This window comes from Bufo bufo, chromosome 9 (assembly GCF_905171765.1).
Source record: "Bufo bufo chromosome 9, aBufBuf1.1, whole genome shotgun sequence".
Lineage (NCBI taxonomy): Eukaryota > Metazoa > Chordata > Amphibia > Anura > Bufonidae > Bufo > Bufo bufo.
Window position 1 is genome coordinate 139,797,090 of NC_053397.1, and position 22,235 is coordinate 139,819,324.

Below are 22,235 nucleotides of genomic sequence, written 5' to 3' on the forward strand. Positions count from 1 at the left end.
GGCAGAGGGCAAGGAAAATGGCCCTGAGCTCCAGGACACTGATCGACAGGGAGGACTCCTCCACTAACCATTGCCCCCCCAACCCGTCAGGCTGGCATCGGTGGTGATCACCTGCCAACCCGTCAGAAGGAAAGACCTGCTGAGGGAGACCGTGAGAGGTAGGAGCCACTAACGCAAGTCCAGGGGGACCTCTGGGAGAAGTCGGATCAGGCGATCGAGGCCTGACTGAGACTTGTCCCACCCGGAGAGGAGGAACCTCTGGAGAAGTCTGGTGTGCAATTGGGCATAGCCAACCATGAGGCCCAGAACCCGCATGCACATCCTGATGAGAGGGGACGGGTCGCAGAGGCGAGCCACCCCCAAATGAAGAGACGCTACCTTGACCTGGGGAAGAAAGACCCACCCGAGGCGAGTGTCGAAGATCATGTCCGGGAACCAGGGAGGACTTGGGAAAATTCACCAGCCACCCTGAGACAGAACCGAAAGGGTAATGTGGAGGCTAGACAGGTTGTCTGCGCAGGAATGGGCCTTCACCAGAAGGTCATCCAAGTAGGGAATCACCGCAACTCCCCTGGTACGCAGAAGGGCGATGAGGGGAACCAACACCTTGGGCAGAAGCCAGACCGAAGGGCAGGGCCACGAACTGAAAATGCAGAGAACCCACCGCAAAGTGAAGGAATCTCTGGTGGGAAGGGGTGATGGGGACATTGACATAAGCGTCCTATATGTCGATGGACGACAGAAACTTGCCCTCTTCCAGGGAGGCGATCACCGACCGGAGGGACTCCATGTGGCGGGCCCAGACAAACCGGTTGAGAGCCTTCAGATCCAGGATGGGGTGGAGCGACCCGTCTTTCTTGGGGACCGTGAAGAGGTTCGAGTAAAACCCCAAGAAACTACCTCCAGAACCCAAGTGTCGTCCATGTGCGTCCGCCAGCCTTATTGAAATGCGAGCAAGCACCCCCCCAGCTTTATAATGTCCCCCATAGAGTCCCACAGCAAAAAAACAAAAAAAACATTCACCTTATCCACTTCCTCGCGCTGCAGCAGTCTCTTCTCTTCACAGAACGGGACCTGCCGAAGGTGCACGATGACGTCACTGCGCACTCCCACGTTGTTACGTCACCACGCAGATCGCAGGTCCTGCTCAATGAAGAGAGAAGAGACTGCCGCTCCGCGAGCAAGTGGATAAGGTGAGGTTTAGTTTTTTTTTAACCCCTAAATGGCCTGTGTACCCGGCTTTAACGTCAGTTAGCCGGGTGCATTTCTGTCAATCAGCCGTTAAAAACGGTCCCGTTGATTTCAATGGAGTCCGTCCAGCCGTGAAAACGGCCAAAAATAGGACATGTCCTATTTTTGGACGGACACTATTCACTGGCCGTTAAAAGAACGGTCATGTGAATAGCCCCATATACTTTCACTGGTGCTAAAAATGGCCGTGTGACAGCCGTTACATAGCAGGGTTACATATCATCATAAACCAATATAATGCTATGTGCCCCCGGCAGTGCTGGAAGTTCAGGACAGGTGCTGCGAGTCTGGAGCCTGACACGCGCTTGTCTGAAAGGGGCCTAATGAGACAAGCTTTACAAGTAACAGAGGGTGTGGATACTAACGAATATTATAATGAATAAAACTGAATCCGAATTGATTTGATTATGCTTTACTAGTGCTTACTAGAATGAGACACCATTTTCTACTTCCTTCTATCCTCTACTTTCTTAGCAACATATAGAGAGTCAGGTGCAAATGCAATACAGGCGATTAGGACCTAGGTCAACTTTTTGGCCGGATATTGAAAACATCCACATGTGCAGAAGCAGCAAAGCCTTTTCCTAGAAAATGTGACAGACACTAACTGGGGTTGGCATCTAACAATTTATGCTTACACCTCACAAATAGAGACCGTTAAACATATACCCCATGCTTTTGCCATAAAAGTTGGCCTTCATGGCAATGAGAGGATCTTTATTCCATACTAAATAAGTTAATGTATCTTACAAATAGCACTTAACAGAATTAGCACTTGAAATGTAATCTCCAAATATTTGAAGTACATTATAGAGCTTGAGCAACATAAAGGACACTAAAATCTATGAACTGTCAGCCTATGGCATCCATACAGGTCTTGAAGCTTTGGTTATGAAAAAAATGCAATTTGGTACTTACTTTGCCTTCATGCCAGGTTTTACTTCAACAGTTTTATCAGATGCATGAACAACACGCACTGTCACCTCTCCAGCCTCAGGATTTGCTTGTCTGCGTAGAAACTCATTAACACGGTTCTCCAAAAAGAAACCCAATCTTGTAGTTGGTAGCCCTGTTGGAAAGGTTAACAAATGTTAGACCACAGCAGTGTCAAGCAGCAATATGAGAGTTTTATTACAAACACACTTACTTTTAGCAGAAAACTTGTTCTCTTTTCTGGTCCGACCAGTTTTCTTTAAGCAGCCTTCACAAACAAAACTGCAGTTTGGAACAGAAATCACAATTTTAGAAAACTGAGGGCAGTGGGGAACCCAGAGGGAAAAGATTGTCCCAGTGTGGACTTCAAGGTTACATGGTTATCAATATAATGTAAAAGTATTAATACTGAAGAAAATACATTACTTTAAGAATCACTCCCACAAAAATATGTATTCTGTGACCTGTTAAAAAGGTACATAAAGTAAACGGTACTGAAGATAATCTTCTCACTAGTGTCTATTTGTGAGTAATCCCCCCCCCCCTTCTGATCCTCAGCTGTGTCACGTGATGAACTGACACAGGACAGGAAGTCAGTTACTTCTGTATTCATTCCTATTCAACTAGAATTGAGGCTCCCATAGGAATTCATAGAGATATTGGCCTCCTGTGCACATACAAGACGCTGAGGTATTTGAAAAGTCAGAGTGCTGGTCACATGACACAGCTGAAAATCAGAAGGGAGTTTAACGTCACTTTTTAGTGCCAGAAAATGTATTGCACCTGTATGCATAAACAGCCAGCCACTGTGTTCTAGTAAAGAGAGCGTGTTAAATTAATCTTTTATGAAGAGTGTGAGCGCTGTTTTCTCTTCACAGGTTACCTGCTCTCAGTCAACACTGCAGCAGCGAGCAGGTGCAGCTACAGCTCCTTCCCATTGAAGTGAATAGGGACAGAAGAGTAGTAATTACACCTGCTCGCCGCTGCAATGTCGACAGCTGATCGGAGGGGTGTCAGGAGACTGACCCAGCCGATCGGATAGTGATGATCTGACCTATCCTGAGAAACCAGCCAATCCCTTTAATACAGTTGTCGCATCTGTAATGCTCGAGTCAGAAACTGAAACCTACACACCAGTTTTTTGCCATAAATGACAGTAAATGTGTCAGTGATGGTCCCTCCCCTTCCACTAAACCCCAGCCACTAAAGATATGGCAAGAAAGTGGAGAAAGCAAACAGTTCCAAAGATTTGTATTTTAGAATGGCCAATAACCATATCAAGATGCTGTGGCAAAACTAGGGCTGTGAAAAAGGCATCCCAAAAATATTGATGAAATTAAACATCTGAAGGGTGCAGTGGTCCAAAATACATGCCAGTGTTTTAAACATGGTGCCCGCAAAGGAGTTGATCATGCAACACTGCTCGTCAATGACTGCCGTATTATAAAGCAGACAGTATGAGGAGTAGGAGATATTAAACCCCTCAGATGTCGTTGCCAATTGATACCAAGCCTCAAATGGCAAACTGTGACTAGATTATAGGAGCCGTTCAGTTGCTGCGGCTGCCTGGAGGCTTTGAGAGACTCCTTAGGCCTGCCACAGCCAAGTTCCCCATTATAGGAACACATCGATTTTACTGCAGACTGCAATGGCCAACCAATGTAGTCTATGTTACAAATCAGGAATGCTCAACCTGCGGCCCTCTAGCTGTTGCAAAACTACAACTCCCAACATGCCGTAATAGCTGTAGGCTGTCCAGGCATGCTGGGAATTGTAGTTTTGCAACAGCTGGAGGGCTGCAGGTTGGGCATTCCTGGTATAAGTGATCTAACAATTGCACGCTTAAAGGGTTTCTCACTTCAGCAAATGGCATTTACCATCACATTATACACTGCTCATTTCGCGCTTGCACGCTATAGAAAAATGTGCTGGCCTACTCACACACCCATGGTCCCAGGTACCGGAGAGGCTGCCACTTTTTCCTAGTGTGCAAGCAACACTGCTGGATAGCAGGCTGGTCGTAACCCCTATATTCAATCTCTCTCCCGCTCATGTCGCCTGCACCTCAAAAACATCTCTAGTATCTGCCCCTTTCTCACTATGGAAACAACAAAAACTCTCATTGTTGCCCTGATCCACTCCCACCTTGATTACTGCAACTCACTATTAATTGGCCTCCCCCTCACCAGACTCTCCCCTCTCCAATCTATTCTTAATGCAGCAGCCAGGGTCACCTATCTGTCCAACCGCTACTCTGATGCCTCCGCCCTCTGTCAGTCATTGCACTGGCTACCCATACACTATAGAATCCAATTCAAACTGCTCGTCCTCACCCACAAAGCCCTCCACAGTGCTGCACCACCCTATATCTCTTCCCTCATCTCTGTCTACCACCCTACCCGTGCTCTCCGTTCAGCCAATGACCTACGACTGTCTTCCACAAAAATCCGAACCTCTCTTTCCCGGCTCCAAGATTTCTCCCGAGCTGCACCGGTTCTCCGGAATGCTCTACCCCAAGAAATCAGGCTTAATCACAACATGCAGTTTTAAGCGTTTGCTAAAAACACATCTTTTCAGGGTGGCCTATCACCTCCCTTGATCTAACCTCCCCATAGTCCATTCATCATTCCCTAAAGCTTTAGCCTCCACTGCACCCTCCACTGCACCCAGAAGCACTTCGTATATTGGCTGCTGACCGGCTCATGTGGCTTTATATCTGCTCCCCTATTCTCCCAAGATGGCTGGACTATCGTACATAACAAGCACTTCTACCTTTTGTGTCACCCCTATCCCCTCAGATTGTAAGCTCTTGCGAGCAGGGCCCTCATTCCTCTTGTAATAATTGACTTGTCTGTTGCTATGTTATTTATGACTTTACATGAACCCCTGAATTGTAAAGCGCTGCGGAATATGTTGGCGCTATATAAATAAAGATTATAACAACCCCTGGAAACGAGCAGTGTATAATGTGATGGAAAAAATTAATCCAGCCAGCAAAGGAGGCAATATGGATAATGTATTAGTAAGTGCATGGTATTAACTTCTCTACATGATAAATGTCATTTGCTGAAGTGAGACAAACTCTTTAAGTCCCTTAGAGGGGATAGAAAGTTAAAAAAAAATTGATATATAGATATATATCTATATATCTATCTCTCTCTATATCTCTATCTCTCTCTCTCTCTCTCTCTCTCTCTCTCTATATCTCTCTCTCTATCTCTCTCTCTCTATATCTCTCTCTCTATATCTCTATCTCTCTCTCTCTCTATATCTCTCTCTATCTCTCTCTCTCTCTATCTATCTCTCTCTATCTCTCTCTCTATATCTCTCTCTCTCTATATCTCTCTCTATATCTCTCTCTCTCTATATCTCTCTCTCTATATCTCTCTCTATATCTCTCTCTCTATATCTCTCTCTCTATATCTCTCTCTCTATATCTCTCTCTCTATATCTCTCTCTTTATATCTCTCTCTTTATATCTCTCTCTCTATATCTCTCTCTCTATATATATATATATATCTCTCTCTCTCTCTCTATATCTATCTCTCTCTATATCTCTCTATATCTATATCTCTCTCTCTATATCTCTCTCTCTCTATCTCTATCTCTCTCTCTCTCTATCTCTCTCTCTCTATATCTCTATCTCTCTCTCTCTATATCTATATCTCTCTCTCTATATCTCTCTCTCTCTATATCTCTCTCTCTCTATATCTCTCTCTCTCTATATCTCTCTCTCTCTATCTATCTCTCTCTCTATCTATCTCTCTCTATCTATCTCTCTCTCTATCTATCTCTCTCTCTATCTATCTCTATATCTCTCTCTCTCTATATCTCTCTCTCTCTATATCTCTCTCTCTCTATATCTCTCTCTCTATATCTCTCTCTCTATATCTCTCTCTCTATATATATATCTCTCTCTCTATATCTCTCTCTCTCTCTATATCTCTCTCTCTCTCTATATCTCTCTCTCTCTATATCTCTCTCTCTCTCTATATATCTCTCTCTCTATATATATATATATCTCTCTCTCTATATCTCTCTCTCTCTCTATATCTCTCTCTCTCTCTATATCTCTCTCTCTCTCTATATCTCTCTCTCTCTCTATATCTCTCTCTCTCTATATCTCTCTCTCTCTCTATATCTCTCTCTCTCTCTATATCTCTCTCTCTCTCTCTATATCTCTCTCTCTCTCTCTATATCTCTCTCTCTCTCTCTATATCTCTCTCTCTCTCTCTATATCTCTCTCTCTCTCTCTATATATCTCTCTCTCTCTCTCTATATATCTCTCTCTCTCTATATATCTCTCTCTCTCTCTCTATCTCTCTCTCTCTCTCTATCTCTCTCTCTCTCTCTATATATATCTCTCTCTCTATATTAAAAATTATTTTTTTTAAATTCTAATATATATAGCAATAGCTGTGTCTGAAAGAGGCCAAAGTATTGATGCCCTATGGTGAATGGGAAGTGAAAAAAAAACAAAAAAAAAAACAGCAGTTTCTTGGTCGCTTCGTCCCCTCTCCTCCCCCAAAAAAGCTGCAGAAAAAAAGTGATAAAAAATTTACACACACCAATATGTCCACAGATCACCACACAAAAAAACAAACACAAAACCCATAACACAATAGTGGAAATTGAGTCACCAACGCTGGTAAGAAAGTAGCCTTAGTTAACCCCGGGCCATTTTGCACCTTCGTGACCAGGCTGATATTTTGAAATCAGACATATCTCACTTCATGTGGTAATAACTATTGAATGCTTTTACTTATCCAAGCCATTCTGCCAATGTTTTCTTGTGACACGTTGTACTTCATGTTAGTGGTAAATTTGAGTCAATATAAACCACCTTTATTTATAAAGAAAAAGTGTAATTTAAATTTTTTTTATTTCTCTGTTAAGGCCTCTTTCACACTTGCGTTGTCCGGATCCGGCGTGCACTCCACTTGGCGGAATTACACTCCGGATCCGGAAAAACGCAAGTGTACTGAAAGCATTTGAAGACGGAACCGTCTTCCAAATGCGTTCAGTGTTACTATGGCACCCAGGACGCTAAAGTCCTGGTTGCCATAGTAGGAGCGGGGGAGCGGTATACTTACAGTCCGTGCGGCTCCCCGGGCGCTCCAGAATGACGTCAGAGCGCCCCATGCGCATGGATGACGTGATCCATGCGATCACATAATCCATGCGCTTGGGGCGCCCTGAAGTCACTCTGGAGGGCCCCGGGAGCCGCACGGACGGTAAGTATGCTGCTCCCCCGCTCCCCTTTACCATGGCTGCCAGGACTCTAGCGTCTTGGCAGCCATGGTAACCATTCAGAAAAAGCTAAATGTCGGGTCCGGCAATGCGCCGAAACGACGTTTAGCTTAAGGCCGGATCCGGATCAATGCCTTTCAATGGGCATTAATTCCGGATCCGGCCTTGCGGCAAGTGTTCCGGATTTTTGGCCGGAGCAAAAAGCGCAGCATGCTGTGGTATTTTCTCCGGCCAAAAAACGTTCCGTTCCGGAACTGAAGACATCCTGATGCATCCTGAACGGATTTCTCTCCATTCAGAATGCATTAGGATAATCCTGATCAGGATTCTTCCGGCATAGAGCCCCGACGACGGAACTCTACGCCGGAAGACAAGAACGCAAGTGTGAAAGAGCCCTAAGGCAGATAGTGATACCTCACAAAATATTTATTACTTTACCACTGTCTACTTTATGTTAGCATCATTTTGTAAATGTCATTTTATTTTTTCATTACCCAATATCATATCTATCCTTGACAGGGAACCATATGTTGTAGAATAGCATGAATATTGTTTTGTTTGTGGATGTTTCGTCCTCCAGCAATCCAACAGGGAGACCTCCTGAATTAATTTGCCAAACTGAGTGACACCACCCCCCGCAGATTGTGGACCCCCACTCATTCTATCCATATCAGTATGTATTACCGTATTGAAATCTCCTAACAGTAAAACCGGGACCTCTGGTAGATCCGTCACAAAACCCAGAGCAGTTCTGAGCACAGTAGGGGAATACGGCGGCGGTATATACATTCCTATTATAACACATCTTGTATTAAATACAGTACAATATAAACAAATAAATCTCCCTTCAGCATCTATTTTTTGGGATAGGCATTCGAATGGTATATTCCTATGTATGAGAACGCTCACACCCCTTGCATATGTGGAATAAGTAGCATGGAAACAATGCCCCGCCCAACGAGGACTGAGCAGCGATGTCTGTTCTTTAGACAAATGTGTTTCCTGTAAGCAACAGATCACAGAGTGGCATTGCCTCATGCTATCCAATATTGCCTTTCTCTTGTTGTTATCTTTTACCCCTCTGACATTCCAACTAACAAATTTAATTGTTCCTGCCATCTCTACACGTTGCACACATATTCATCGGGTAAAACCCTATATAAATAGAAGACATATCAAGACATTTCTCTGGTGCATGGTATACAAACCAAGCTCTAACATAGTTAGTCTGAACTATCATGGCCGCAGTATCTGAACAACTGGTAACTTCCCCTTTAACAGTTTTGTCTCCAAAAAGACACAGTTAGTGCTTCAACCTCCTCCACGAGTCCCCACTACAACACCGTTTGATTGGCCCGTGGGATAAAACGGCACCCGCTGCTGAGGCCTAGCACTGTTCAGCAATTTACCTTTAGTAACTGGGTTGGCTAACCCTAAAAACTTATCAACACTTAAATTGTTTATGTAGTATAGATCCCTCCTTTACCTTATAGGTCTACTTGCTCCCTCTGCATTTTCATATATAGTGATATTAACGGGCTACTGAAACCTGCTAAATACTCTGATGCATATTTCAACCTTATAACAACTGTTATGCAACCACTACAGCATTCATACCCTCCAATCACGCCCACATATACTCATACTGCCAGATGATGAGCAAAAAGTACGCCCACACGGGAGCATGTTCTTTATCATCTCGGATAACTTCATCTGCTGTTCTCCGCCAGTTGCCGTTCATGTCGATCCAGCCATCTCAGCGCCTCCTTCGGATCCTCATGAAATGTTGTATTTCCCAGTGCGACAATTCTTAGCTTGGCTGGATAAATCATGGAATAGGATACATTCAACGCCCTAAGGCGACGTTTAATGTCCAGGAATGTAGCTCTTTTTTGCACTTCCTGAGAGAAATCTGGAAAAAGCGCCACCTTCTGCCCGTTAATGGTAAGATCAGCCACATCTCTAGCTTTACTCAGTAGAATATCCCGGTCCTTGTAGTGTAATATTTTCATCAATACTGGTCTCGAGGGTGCGCCCGGAGGCAACGGGCGAGTCGGAACTCTATGAGCCCTTTCGACCGCAAATAGTGGTGTCAGCGCCGCCTCCCCAAATTTTTCTTTTAACCAGGTTTCAAAAAAGTCTGTAGGATTAGCCCCTTCGGTTTTTTCAGGCACTCCCACCAACCTTATATTGTTACGGCGTGACCGGTTCTCTAGGTCATCTTGTTTAGCCGCAATAATGTCTAGACGTCGCATATATTCTGTAGCATCACGCTTCATGGGTGGTATGGCATCCTCAACTGCTCCCATTCTTACCTCCAAAGCTGAGGTGCGCTCTGCCAACTTTTTCATGTCATGGCGGACTATAGTGACATCCTCCTTTATAGCACCCACTTGCACAGTGAGAGCATTCAGTGATTTGCCGCACTTTGATATAGCGTGCATAACATCTTTCAGGGTGGGTTCAGAGTCAGAGTCCTGCTCCCCTGTGTCGATGTCATCATCTTCTGTCTGCAGGGCATTGTACCTGTTGGATTTAGTACTGTGCGCCCCTGCAGCTGCTTCTCTTTCAGCCACATCTGCCAGCGATTCTTCTGACAGTTGTGTCTGCCTTTTATGCATATCCCTGGTGCTCTGTGTCATCGGCGTCCTGGCATATTTCTCCAGCCTCACCGCTGTATCTCTCTGCACCTCCCCCAAGCGGCTCTGTCAGGCCTGGGGTTGCCGCTCCGCCATCTTGAAAATCTCTGTCCCCGCTTTTGACGTCCTTTTTTATCTTCATGGCCGCGAGTTTTCAGCCCTGCTGCGCACCGGACAGGTCAGTAACAGCCCAGAGGTAGATTAGGGGGTTGTTTGAGAACTATGTTCGCCCGTTTACAGGATGTATTTGCCGATAATGCAGAGGAGCTCAGCAGCCTCGCGTCTGCTCACATGCCGTGCTTGGCTCCGCCGCCTTTTCATTTTTTCAAAGACATTAATAGGCTTAGAATTTTAGAAGCAATTCTTAAAAAATGTAAGAAAATTTCCAAAACCCATTTTTTTTTTTTTTTTTTTAAGGACCAGTTCAGTTACGAAGTCACTGTGGGGAATACATAGTAAAAACCACCTATAAAGGACCCAAATTTAGAAATTGCACCCATCAAGTTATTCAAAACTGATTTTACAAACTTCATTAAACCTTTGGTTGTTCCACAAGAATTAAAGGAAAATGGAGATAAAATTTCTAAATTTCACCTTTTAGGCAGATTTTCCATTTTAATCATTTTTTTCCTGAAACACAGCAAGGGTTAACAGCCAAACTAAACAATATCTATCACCCTGATTCTGCAGTTTACAGAAACACCCCATATGTGGTCAAACTGCTGTATGGGAGCACAGCAGGGCTCAGAAGTAGCCCATCATTTGCTGGACTGGATTTTAGGCACCATGTCACATTTGAAGCCCCCCGATGCACCCATACAGAAGAAACTTCCAAAAAGTGACCCCATTTTGGAAACCACAGGATAAGGTGACAGTTTTATTGGTACTATTTTGGGATGCGATTTTTGATCGTTCGATTTTCTGCTTTTTGTGAGGCAAGGTAACTAGGGATGAGCGAACTTGTGTTTTAAAGTTCTCCATACAAGGTACGGGTTATCTAAGAATTCCTTTATGGATTCCGCTACCACGATGTTCATCTGACAGGTAAGATAAAGTGCTATTTTTATACAGGTTGGTATGGACACGGTGATAACCAAGTATTTTTTTTTTGTTTCAGTTTACATAATAAAAACATGTTTGATAAGAAATCATGTTTTGTGTCATTTTCTGAAAGCTTTATTTTTTTTGAGTGACTGTCTCATGTAGGGGCTCATTTTTTGTGGGATGAGGTGACTGGTATTTTGGTCTATATTGGACTTTTTGATCGCTTAGCATTACGCTTTTCTTGATGTAAGGTAACAGAAAATTGCTTTTTGGCACTTTTTTTTTTTTACTGCATTCGCCTTAGATAGATAATGTGATATATTTATAGAGCAGGTTGTCACAACCGCGGCAATACCCATTATGTCTTTCTTTATTTTGGATTTACACAAAAAAAAAAAAAAGCCTTTAACAAAATGTCTCATGTAGAGGCTCATTTTTTGCAGTATGAGGTGACTGATTACTACAATTAGGGGTACATATAACTTTTCTGATGACTTTTTATACCTTTTTTTGGGAACTGCGCAAAATTGCAATTCCATCAGTTTGTCTTTTTTAACCCCTTAAGGACTCAGCCCTATTTCACCTTAAGGCCATTTTTTGCAAATCTGACCAGTGTCACTTTAAGTGCTGATAACTTTAAATGCTTTGACTTATCCAGGCCATTCTGAGATTGTTTTTTTCGTCACATATTGTACTTCATGACACTGGTAAAATGAAGTAAAAAAAAATTCATTATTATTTATAAAAATAACACCAAAGATTTACCCCAAATTTGTAAAAGAAAAAAAATTGCAAATTTCCAAGTTTCAAATTTCTCTACTTCTATAATACATAGTAATCCCTCCAAAAATAGTTATTACTTTACATTCCCTAGAAGCAAATCTTGAAATTTTTCAAAAATTTTCAAAAACCCAATTTTTAGGGACCAGTTCAGGTCTGAAGTCACTTTGCGAGGCTTACGAAACCACCGACAAATGACCCCATTCTATAAACTACACCCCTCAAGGTATTCAAAACTGATTTTACAAACTTTGTTAACCCTTTAGGTGTTCCACAAGAGTTAATGGCAAATGGTGTTAAAATTTCAGAATTTAGATTTTTTTTTGGCAAATTTTTCATTTTAATCCATTTTTTCCAGTAACAAAGCAAGGGTTAACAGCCAAACAAAATGCTATATTTATTGCGCCGATTCTGTAGTTTGCAGAAACACCCCATATGTGGCCGTAAACTACTGTACGGGCACACAGTAGGGCGTAGAGGGAAAGGTGCGCCGTATGGTTTTTAGAAGGCAGATTTTGCTGGACTGGTTTTTTTGACACCATGTCCCATTTGAAGCCCCCCTGATGCACCCCTAGAGTAGAAACTCCATAAAAGTGACCCCATCTAAGAAACTACACCCCTCAAGGTATTCAAAACTGATTTTTTTTTTTTTTATTCGTTTTATTGAACAAAGCCAATTATGATGACAATCATTGTACACAATCTATGACAATGTACATTAGTAATTTCCGATAATTACATAACAGTAGCATGACTTTGCATATTAAAAGAACAATAAACACTTATGCTGTATCCACTTGTTTGCGTTTTCTTATCTAGACAAGAGGTATTTATATGTCTGAATATAACCTTCTAGAGGTTGCACTCCTCATAGAATCTGTTGCTTCCACCTTGTACCCATTTTTTCCAACTTTCAAAGTTTTTACATCTATCCAGCTTGTTCTGCATTTAAAGCTTCAGTTAACCTTCGAGCAGAGTAAGCAGTCCTGGAAGACGCACACCATGTCCCCCACACTTTTTGAAATTTGGGCGAGCAGCCTCTATTCTTATACACTATGTTCTCATATGGTATGATAGTGTTAACCAGTTCTTTCTATTGCGTTAGGGTAGGTGCCCTGTCACCCATCCATCTCATGGCTATTGCCTTGCGCGCTAAAAATAATGTCTCTCTCAAAAATATCCTAGTGTGATGAGAATATGCAATTTCATCTAATATTCCAAAAATGCAAGTTTTCGGATGTAGTGGGAGTGTGTTGTCTATGAGATCTGAAAGCAAATTTATAACCTCACCCCAGAATGATTGTATAACTGGGCATGCCCAGACAAGGTGCCAGAAATCAGCTCCCTCTGACGTGCATCTGTGACATTCGGAGTGGGCACGTCTGCCTATCTTAAATAGTCTGGACGGAGTTAGGTAACTTTGGTGTATTATACACACTTGAATAAATTTATTATTTATGGCCGGTGACACTAGTGTGGGGGATTCCAGCACGTCCTCTATATCTTCATTGGATAAGTCAGGAATCAAAGCTTTCCATTTATCTAACGCTAGCATCGGGGTACCTTTCAGCTTGACATCTAAGAGGTGGGTATGTAGTGCTGATATGAAGCCTCGTGGTCCTTGAGAGCGTATAATACCAATCATTGGAAAAGAGGACAAGAGGACTGGGGTGTTTCGATAATGCGTCTGTAGGGCGTGTCTCAATTGTAGGTATCTATAAAATGCCTGTCTCGGCAACTCAAATTTACGGCTCATGGATTCAAAATCATTGAAAACATTATTACTATAGAGGTTTCCCAATGTGATGACCCCATGTTCCATCCAGAATGCCTAGTCTTGCAGTGTCATCAAATCAGGGAACATGGGGTTATCCCAAACCGGGGTTTCCAATAGATCCGCCTCCACATCATGTAACCGCTTGCAGGCTGTCCATACCTGGACTGCCACTCTATGAATTGGTAATAATTTACGTGGGAACAGTTTCGGTTGTTCTAGAACCGGCCATAGATTAGTGAGACCCAGGTATTCGGCGAGCTGTTTCTCCTGTCTACAGAGAGAAGCTTCCGGATTTAACCATGACTTGATATTCCTCAATTGCCCTGCAAGGTAGTACAAGTAAATGTCTGGCAAGGACATACCTCCTTTTTTAAAACGGGTTAGGTTCACCATTGACAACTTGGGTCTGTTTGCTCCCCAGATAAAGGGCGAAAGTAAGGAGTTAAGTTTCAGAAAAATTGCTTTTGGAACTAAGTATGGAGCATGCTGTAGAATATACAGACACTTCGGTAATATGATCAATTTTATCAGATTTATTCTCCCTGAAACGGATAGGGGTAATCCTTGCCACACCCTACATTTTTCTTTACAATATGTTATAAGTAGGGGTGCACCGAAATTCCGGCGGCCGAAAATGGGCCTAATCCATACATGGGCCTAATACATATCGGCAGAAAATATGGGGTGTGGGATTTGTCACCCACCAAGTAGCTCACCATCCGCGCTGTGAGAAGACCGCATACTGCCGCCGCGCAGCCTTCAAACAGGAAGTGCCGTGAGAGAAGTGGGGCACTGCTACACTGCTGTAAGATCGCCTGCGGTAAGTAATTATATTTGTTAATAAAATTAATTACATAGATTCAGTAAGAATCCCCAATCCTGTGGGAAGCCATCCACCTAGATATATATTAAAATGATGATTGCCCTGATGTACAGGAGGCTAATTGTGTCTTAGCCTCCAGGAAGATAAAGCTGACTATCACTGTACTGTAACAATTTTCGCGCCCATCCGACATTTTGTTGTTTCTAAAAATAGTGCCATGAGTCTGACTAGCACTCAGACTCAAATGTAAATAAATATAATTAATAAAGTATTATATTATTATTATAATTAATTATATGTAGGGTGACACCAGAGTGATTCCTACCTAGAGCATTTTGATACAAAACAGCTGGAGATTTACCTTGCTGAACTACCCATCGCCAGAAGAGACAATCCCCTTGACTACTGGCGCATGAACAAAGATCGCCTTCCATTGCTTGCACGGATTGCACGCAGATATTTATCTGCCCCAAGCACCAGCACAGAGAGCGAGAGACTATTCAGTGCAGCATCTCATGTTCTTGATGAGAAGCGGAACAGTCTCTCGTGCGAGAAAGCTGAGCAACTTTTGTTCTTGAAAAGAAACCTGCCACTTTTACTTAAATAGAAAGCAGTCCAAGTTGTGTGTAGTTATTTTATTTACATTTAAAAAAAATTGTGTAGCCCAGCAAAAATTTGTTCTTGACCTGAGGCTACGTCTGTTTACAGTTTGAGGTTGGTTTTACAACTGTTTCTTGCACTGTTTTGTACAATCACTTGTACATGTTGTTTTGTACAATCACTTGTGTATGAGGAAGCACCATGTTATATAATATGTGGCTTAGTTAATAATATCATTACATGGCAGTTTCGGTTTCGGTTTTCAGTCAAGGGCATTCTGAATTTTCGGTTTCGGACCAGAATTTTCATTTCGGTGCACCCCTAGTTATAAGTGGCTGAATACTTAGGTCGTAATAGAACGTGACATCCTTTGTTATGTATATACCTAGATATTTATAACTGTTTACAATGGGTAGTTCCCCTCGGGCGACGGTATCATCCATCTGATATAGTGGGCACAGGGTCGATTTGGACCAGTTTAACCTTAGTCCAGAAAACTGGCTAAATTGTTCTATTATAGTAATCGCCCTAGGGAGTGTGGACTCAGTCTGTGACATGAAGAGCACCATGTCATCAGCGTATAAGCCTACTCTATCTTCTTGCTCCCCTACTTGGGTACCATGAAATTGTGAGTCTGCCCTGATTCGCATAGCCAATGGTTCTATAGCTAAGGCGAACAGTAATGGTGACAGAGGACACCCTTGCCTGGTACCACGTCCCAATCTAAACCTTTCTGAGAGCATCCCATTCACCAATATGTCCGCCCTTGGGTGTTTGTATAACATTTCCACCCACTGTATATATTTAGGGCCGAAACCAAATTTCTTAAGGATCTGGAATAGGGCCATTCAACAGAGTCGAATGCCTTTGCTGTGTCTAAGATAAGTCTAAGGCCCATTTCTCTTGCCTCTGGAGCCCAATCTGGGTCACCACTTGCACCCTCCTATTATCATCAGTGGTGGACCTGCCTGGCAAAAATCCGGATTGATCTGGATGCACCAAGGTGCAGGCTACCTTACCAAGTCGTATGGCTAAAATCTTTGCTATAATCTTATAGTCTATGTTCAATAAGGATATTGGACGATATGATCCACACTCATCCGCGTCCTTTCCTGGTTTCAAGAGTACTACAATAGTTGCATCATATAATGATGGTGGGAAACATCTATTCTTAAATGCTTCTCCATACATACGTAGTAGCAGCGGATTGATATGGGAAGCATATTTAATATAAACTTCCAGGGGAAGTCCATCAGGACCTGAAGCTTTCCCCCTAGCTAATTGTGTCATGGACTCCTGTAGCTCTAGGGCAGTTATAGGGGCTTCCAGACTCTCCACCGCTTCCTGCGACAAAGTAGGGAATTCCAGATCCTCGAGATATTGTATGACATCTTCTATCTCATAGTTAACCCTAGATTCATACAGATCTCTGTAGTACTCTTGAAATCTATTCGCTATAGTTTCCGGGTCAGAAAGTATCTGTCCATCCAGCTCCTTTACTCGCAGCACCGCAGGGGAAGTCTGGTTTTGTTTAACTATGTGGGCCAAAAGCTTACTAGATTGATTGCCCATTTCAAAGTACGTTTGTTTGGTAAAGAACATTTTCCTTTGAGCTTTTTCTTTAAGTAAGGTTAAATATTGCCTCCCTGTTGTCAGCCAAGACTCTCTTTATATCACTGGGATCGGCTATATATGCTGCTTCTAATCTTGAACATTCTGTTGCTAATCCTTCCTCCTGTCTAGCTGCTGTTTTTTTAATATATGATATAGAGGATCGCAAGCAGCCTCTAAGATATGCCTTCATAGTTTCCCACAACAGCGTATTATTCGTTTGTTCTTCATGACCTTCCAGAAAAACCACTAATTGATTGGGAATGCGATCAGACGGTCCGAACAGGGTCAACCAAAAAGGATTAATCCGTGTTGAGCGTCCGATCACACCCCCACCCAGTATCAGCTTTAGTTGCACTGGTGCATGATCGGATATACCTCTAGACCCGTATTCTATATTATACGTTAAAGAACACATGTGTAAGTTACCTAGGGCATAATCTATTCGCGATAGCGTATTGTGACTGGCTGAGTGACATGAGTATTGTCTAACGCCAGGATACTTAAGGCGCCACATATCTGACCAACCCACCTCCTCTTATAGTGCTGCAAGGGACGTTTTATTATGAAGCCGATTATCCACAGTCTCTACCTGATGGTGTCTATCCAGTTCCCTATCTAAAGTCATATTAAAGTCTCCAAGACTTACTATACGAGCTGATGGATATTCAAAACTGATTTTACAAACTTTGTTAACCCTTTAGGTGTTGCACAAGATTTAATGGAAAATAGAGATACAATTTCAAAATTTCACTTTTTTGGCAGATTTTCCATTTTAATATTTTTTTTTCCAGTTACAAAGCAAGGGTTAACAGCCAAACAAAACTCATTATTTATGGCCCTAATTCTGTAGTTTACTGAAACACCCCATATGTGGTCATAAACTGCTGTACGGGCACACGGCAGGGCGCAGAAGGAAAGGAATGCCATACGGTTTTTGGAAGGCAGATTTTGCTGGACTGTTTTTTACCATGTCCCATTTGAAGCCCCCTGATGCACCCCTAGAGTAGAAACTCAAAAAAAGTGACCCCATTTTAGAAACTACGGGATAGGGTGGCAGTTTTGTTGGTACTAGTTTAGAGTACATATCATTTTTGGTTGCTCTATATTACACTTTTTGTGAGGCAAGATAACAAGAAACAGCTTTTTTGGCACAGTGTTTTTTTTTTTGTTATTTACAACATTCATCTGACAGGTTAGATCATGTGGTATTTTTATAGAGCAGGTTGTCACGGACGCATCGATAGCCAATATGTATAAAAAAAAAAAAATCATGTTTTAGTGTTTCCATAGTCTGAGAGCCATATAGAGTCGGTCGATACGGACGCGGCGATACCTAATATGTATACTTACTTTATTTATGTAAGTTTCACACAAGGATTTCATTTTTTCAGTTTTTGGGCGATTATCTTGGGTAGGGTATGATTTTTGCGGGATGAGATGACTGTTTGATCGGTACTATTTTGGCCTACATGCGACTTTTTTGATCACTTTTATTACCTTTTTTGGGAAGTAAGGTGGGCAAAATTTCAATTTTCTCAGTCTTTATTTTTTTATTTTTATGGCGTTCACCGTGCGGGGAAAGTAACATGACCGTTTTATAGATCAGGTCGTTACGGACGCGGCGATACCTAATATGTGTAGTGTATTTTATTTTTTTAACTTTTATTCAGTGATGTTTTTTTATCTTTACTTTTTTCACTATTTTTTTTTTTTTTTTTTTGACCCAGACTCACTTGGTTCTTGAAGATCCAGTGGGTCTGATGTCTGTATAATACAGTACAGTACACTATATAGTGTTTTGTACTGTATTTTACTTACACTTTGTCTGAACAGATCTATGCCTTTAGCACAGATCTGTTCAGCACCATGGACAGCAAGATGCCTGAGAAGGCGTCCTGTTGCCATGGGAACCTTCCCTGTCTGCTCAGTTGTGGCCACAACTTCACAGACGGGTAAGGAGGGGGGCTCCCTACCTCTGTGACCCCATCCTGTCTGGGGGCTGCAAAGGCACAGCAGCCCCCAGTTGGGAGAGGGAGGGAGCTCCCCGACCCTGACAGTTAACCTTTTCCACGGTATGGAAAGGGTTAAACGGCTGACATTTGCACAGATGTCAGTCATTTATACCAGAGTGTCAGCAATGTGCTGACACACTGGTATACCCACTGGCCACCAATGAATTTTCAAGAGGCGGCGGGCCGGGGACCGCCTGCCGCCCGCATCCTGTTCGGATTAACCTGTTCAGCCGGCATCCTGTTCGGATTAACCCCCGCAGCTCCGCAATCTCGATTTAAACTTAGGACGTACCGGTACGCCCTGAGTCCTTAAGGATTCGGGAAATAGGGTGTACCGGTACGCCCTAAGTCCTTAAGGGGTTAATGGCGTTCGCCATGCGGTAAATTTAACATGATCCTTTTATAAATCAGGTAGTTACAGACACGGCGATACTAAACATGTGTAGTGTATTTTATTCTATTTTTTTTACCCAATTTTGGCTACTTTCACACATGCGTTCAGGTGTCCGCTCGTGAGCTCCGTTTGAAGGGGCTCACGAGCGGTCCTGAACGCAGCCGTCCGGCCCCAATGCATTCTCAGTGGAGGCGGATCCACTGAGAATGCATCCACCTGCCAGCGCTCAGCGAGCGGACACCTGAACGCTGCTTGCAGCGGATCCGTCCAGACTTATAATGGAAGTCAATGGGGACGGATCCGCTTGAAGATGACACTATATGGCTCAATCTTCAAGCGGATCCGTCCCCCATTGACTTTCAATGTAAAGTCTGAACGGATCCGCTCAGGCTACTATCACACTTAGAAATTTTTCTAAGTTATAATGCAAACGGATCCGTTCTGAACGGATGCAAACGTCTGCATTATAGGATCGGATCCGTCTGATGAAACATCAGACGGACCCGCTCCGAACGCTAGTGTGAAAGTAGCCTTTAAATGTGTGGATATAGTAATTTTTTTAATTTATTTTTTACACACTCACTTGATTCTTAAAGAATCAGTGGGTCTGATGCCTGTATAGTGTACTGCAGTGTATTTTCATTTATACTACGCCTGATCTAGCTCCTGCCTCTGGCCCCTATCTCAACATTCACTTAGTAGCTGCTCAATGCTGTGATCGGTCAGTCAAATATGACTGATCAATCACAGTGATCTAAAAGGGCAGGGACCACGATAATTGGTCCCATGCAGGGTGACCATTTAGTTGTCAGTGTCACAGTAAGTATATTTGCGGTGACACTTTGATACAGTACGTCATTAAGGGGTTAAAAGCCTATCACAATGACGTATATAGTGAAGCAGTAGGCAAGGGGGGTTGATAAAACCAATGACAAAAAAAAAAATACAAGATAAGGCTACTTTCACTGGCGTTAATGGGTCCGCTTGTGAGATCCGTTTCAGGGCTCTCACAAGCGGCCCAAAACAGATCAGTTCAGCCCCAATGCATTCTGAAAGGATAAGGATCCGCTCAGAATGCATCAGTTTGGCTCCGTTGCGCCTCCATTCCACTCTGGAGGCAGACACCAAAACGCTGCTTGCAGCGTTACAGTGTCCGCCTGACGATGCGGAGCCAAACAGATCCGTCCTGACTTACAATGTAAGTCAATGGGAACGGATCCGTTTTCACTGACACAATACAGTGCAATTGAAAACTGATCCGTCCCCCATTGACTTTCAATGTAAGTCAGGACGGATCCGTTTTGATCCGTCCCCCATTGACTTTCAATGTAAGTCAGGACGGATCCGTTTTGACAAACTTTTTTTTAAAAGAATAATGCAAACGGATCCGTTCTGAACGGATACAAGCGTTTGCATTATCGGTGCGGATCCGTCTGCGCAGATACAAGACAGATCCGCACCGAACGCAGGTGTGAAAGTAGCCTAATGTAAATTAAAAAACACCTCTCCTGCCCGATTAATCCACCTCCTTTCTCCTTTATCTCCCCTCTGTCAACCCCTTCACTTGTTCCTCACTGTCCACCGAATTTGGTGCAAAATTCGAATATCTACCTATAAGAACATCCACAACCTGTCCCTCTGTACATCTCTTACCTGCTTTCCCCCAAATGTAATCTCCAATAATCACAGGACCTCCTTTGTTCTCCCCTTGCCTGTCCATCTATAAAAGATTTCTCACGAATCCCCCATACTCTGGACCTCAGTACCGCAGGGCATCAGACTCTCCTCCAACATACAAAAGCAACCTAAAAGCCTACAATAAGCATGCTGCCACCATATAGCCAAATGAGCAGCTTTTACCCTCACTTACTGCATCTTTCCTCTCTCCCTTTTATATTGTAAGCTCTAATGGGCCTCTACCCCACTGCAGTCTGTTAATAAGTTCACGCCTATTGTACTAGTGTTTTCATATTACTTATGTATAACCCGTTAGATGTACAGCGCCATGGAATAACGCTCGCAAATAAAAAAAATTCAAAAAAACTTTCCATATCCTTTGAAGGAGTTCTCTAACAATCAATCATTTTTAAAAAAGAAGTTGACAGCTCCTGCAGGGGAAATGCAGCATTGCATGGTAGCTACTACACTGAATGACTGTCTAACCATATCGGATCCTGTTCCAGCTCATAGAGATAGCATCCCTTTTATGACATCCATGTCCCCATTGGGGCATGAGGGATTGTAAGTGAAGGATTTTAAACTCAAGGTATTTAATATTTGTATGTTTTAGCGAGAATTTTTCTCTTTCTCCAGGGCTGCAATTAGCTTGTATTCTAAACATGTAGCGTACTAACATTTTTCACTGACAACCTAAAACAATGGAGGATAAAAAATAAATAAAAATATAAAGCAATTAACAGATGAACTCACCCTGTTGGCCAAATTGTCTCATTATGTAGGACGCAAATTTGGTGCATTTTTCGACCACATTCCAGGCACTCCACAAAACTTAAAAGAAAAATAGATTATACACTGGCTAAAGCCAATTACAGGCTACATTCAGACTCTCAATTGTATTTACAACTATTACTTTGAGGTACAATAATGAGTGCAAGAAAAAAAATCTAATAAAATCTGTAAAGGTTTATAGGAAAACATGATTTATTTATTTATTTTTTGCTATGCTTTGGACTCAAAACAATGCTTTTAGGGGAGGATACTTCCATATGTACAGCATCCGAGGAAACAGGTCAGTTTTATGTTGGGCTTATTCAGAAAATAATCTATGTGAATTCGTAAAAGTTGCAGGCACCCAGATGGGTCATTCCATGTCAAGTGGACCAACCTAGAAATCTGACCCTCTCCAAATTGAATACAATTTTGAAAAAAGAGATGTTCCCTAGGGTCCTAAATGAAATCTTACATTTTTTCATCTAGACCTCTGTTGGTTCCAGAGTTTCAGGCAGCTGATGATGGACCAGCTGTAATGCGCTGCTTGCTGCGTAACCCAAAGTGGCAACTTTGTCAAGGCACAGTATCTTAAGTAGTTAAAGGGGTTCTGCAGTTTGTTTAAACTGATCAACTGGCCTGGGCAGGGCTAAGCTCCATTCAAGGGAAC

The 22,235-nt window shown here is 42.7% G+C and overlaps 1 protein-coding gene across 2 annotated transcripts in view; it reads right to left on the bottom strand.

Moving 5' to 3' along the window:
* EP300 (E1A binding protein p300) overlaps nt 1-22,235 on the bottom strand; it is a 256,187-nt gene that overhangs the window by 64,095 nt on the left and 169,857 nt on the right. For both annotated transcript variants that reach the window (XM_040408432.1, XM_040408434.1), the window contains exons 22-24: nt 21,548-21,625; nt 2,399-2,466; nt 2,170-2,320 (exon numbers count right to left, since the gene is read on the bottom strand). In XM_040408432.1, coding sequence (XP_040264366.1) covers nt 2,170-2,320; nt 2,399-2,466; nt 21,548-21,625 — 297 coding nt within the window. The remainder of the gene's footprint in view (nt 1-2,169; nt 2,321-2,398; nt 2,467-21,547; nt 21,626-22,235) is intronic.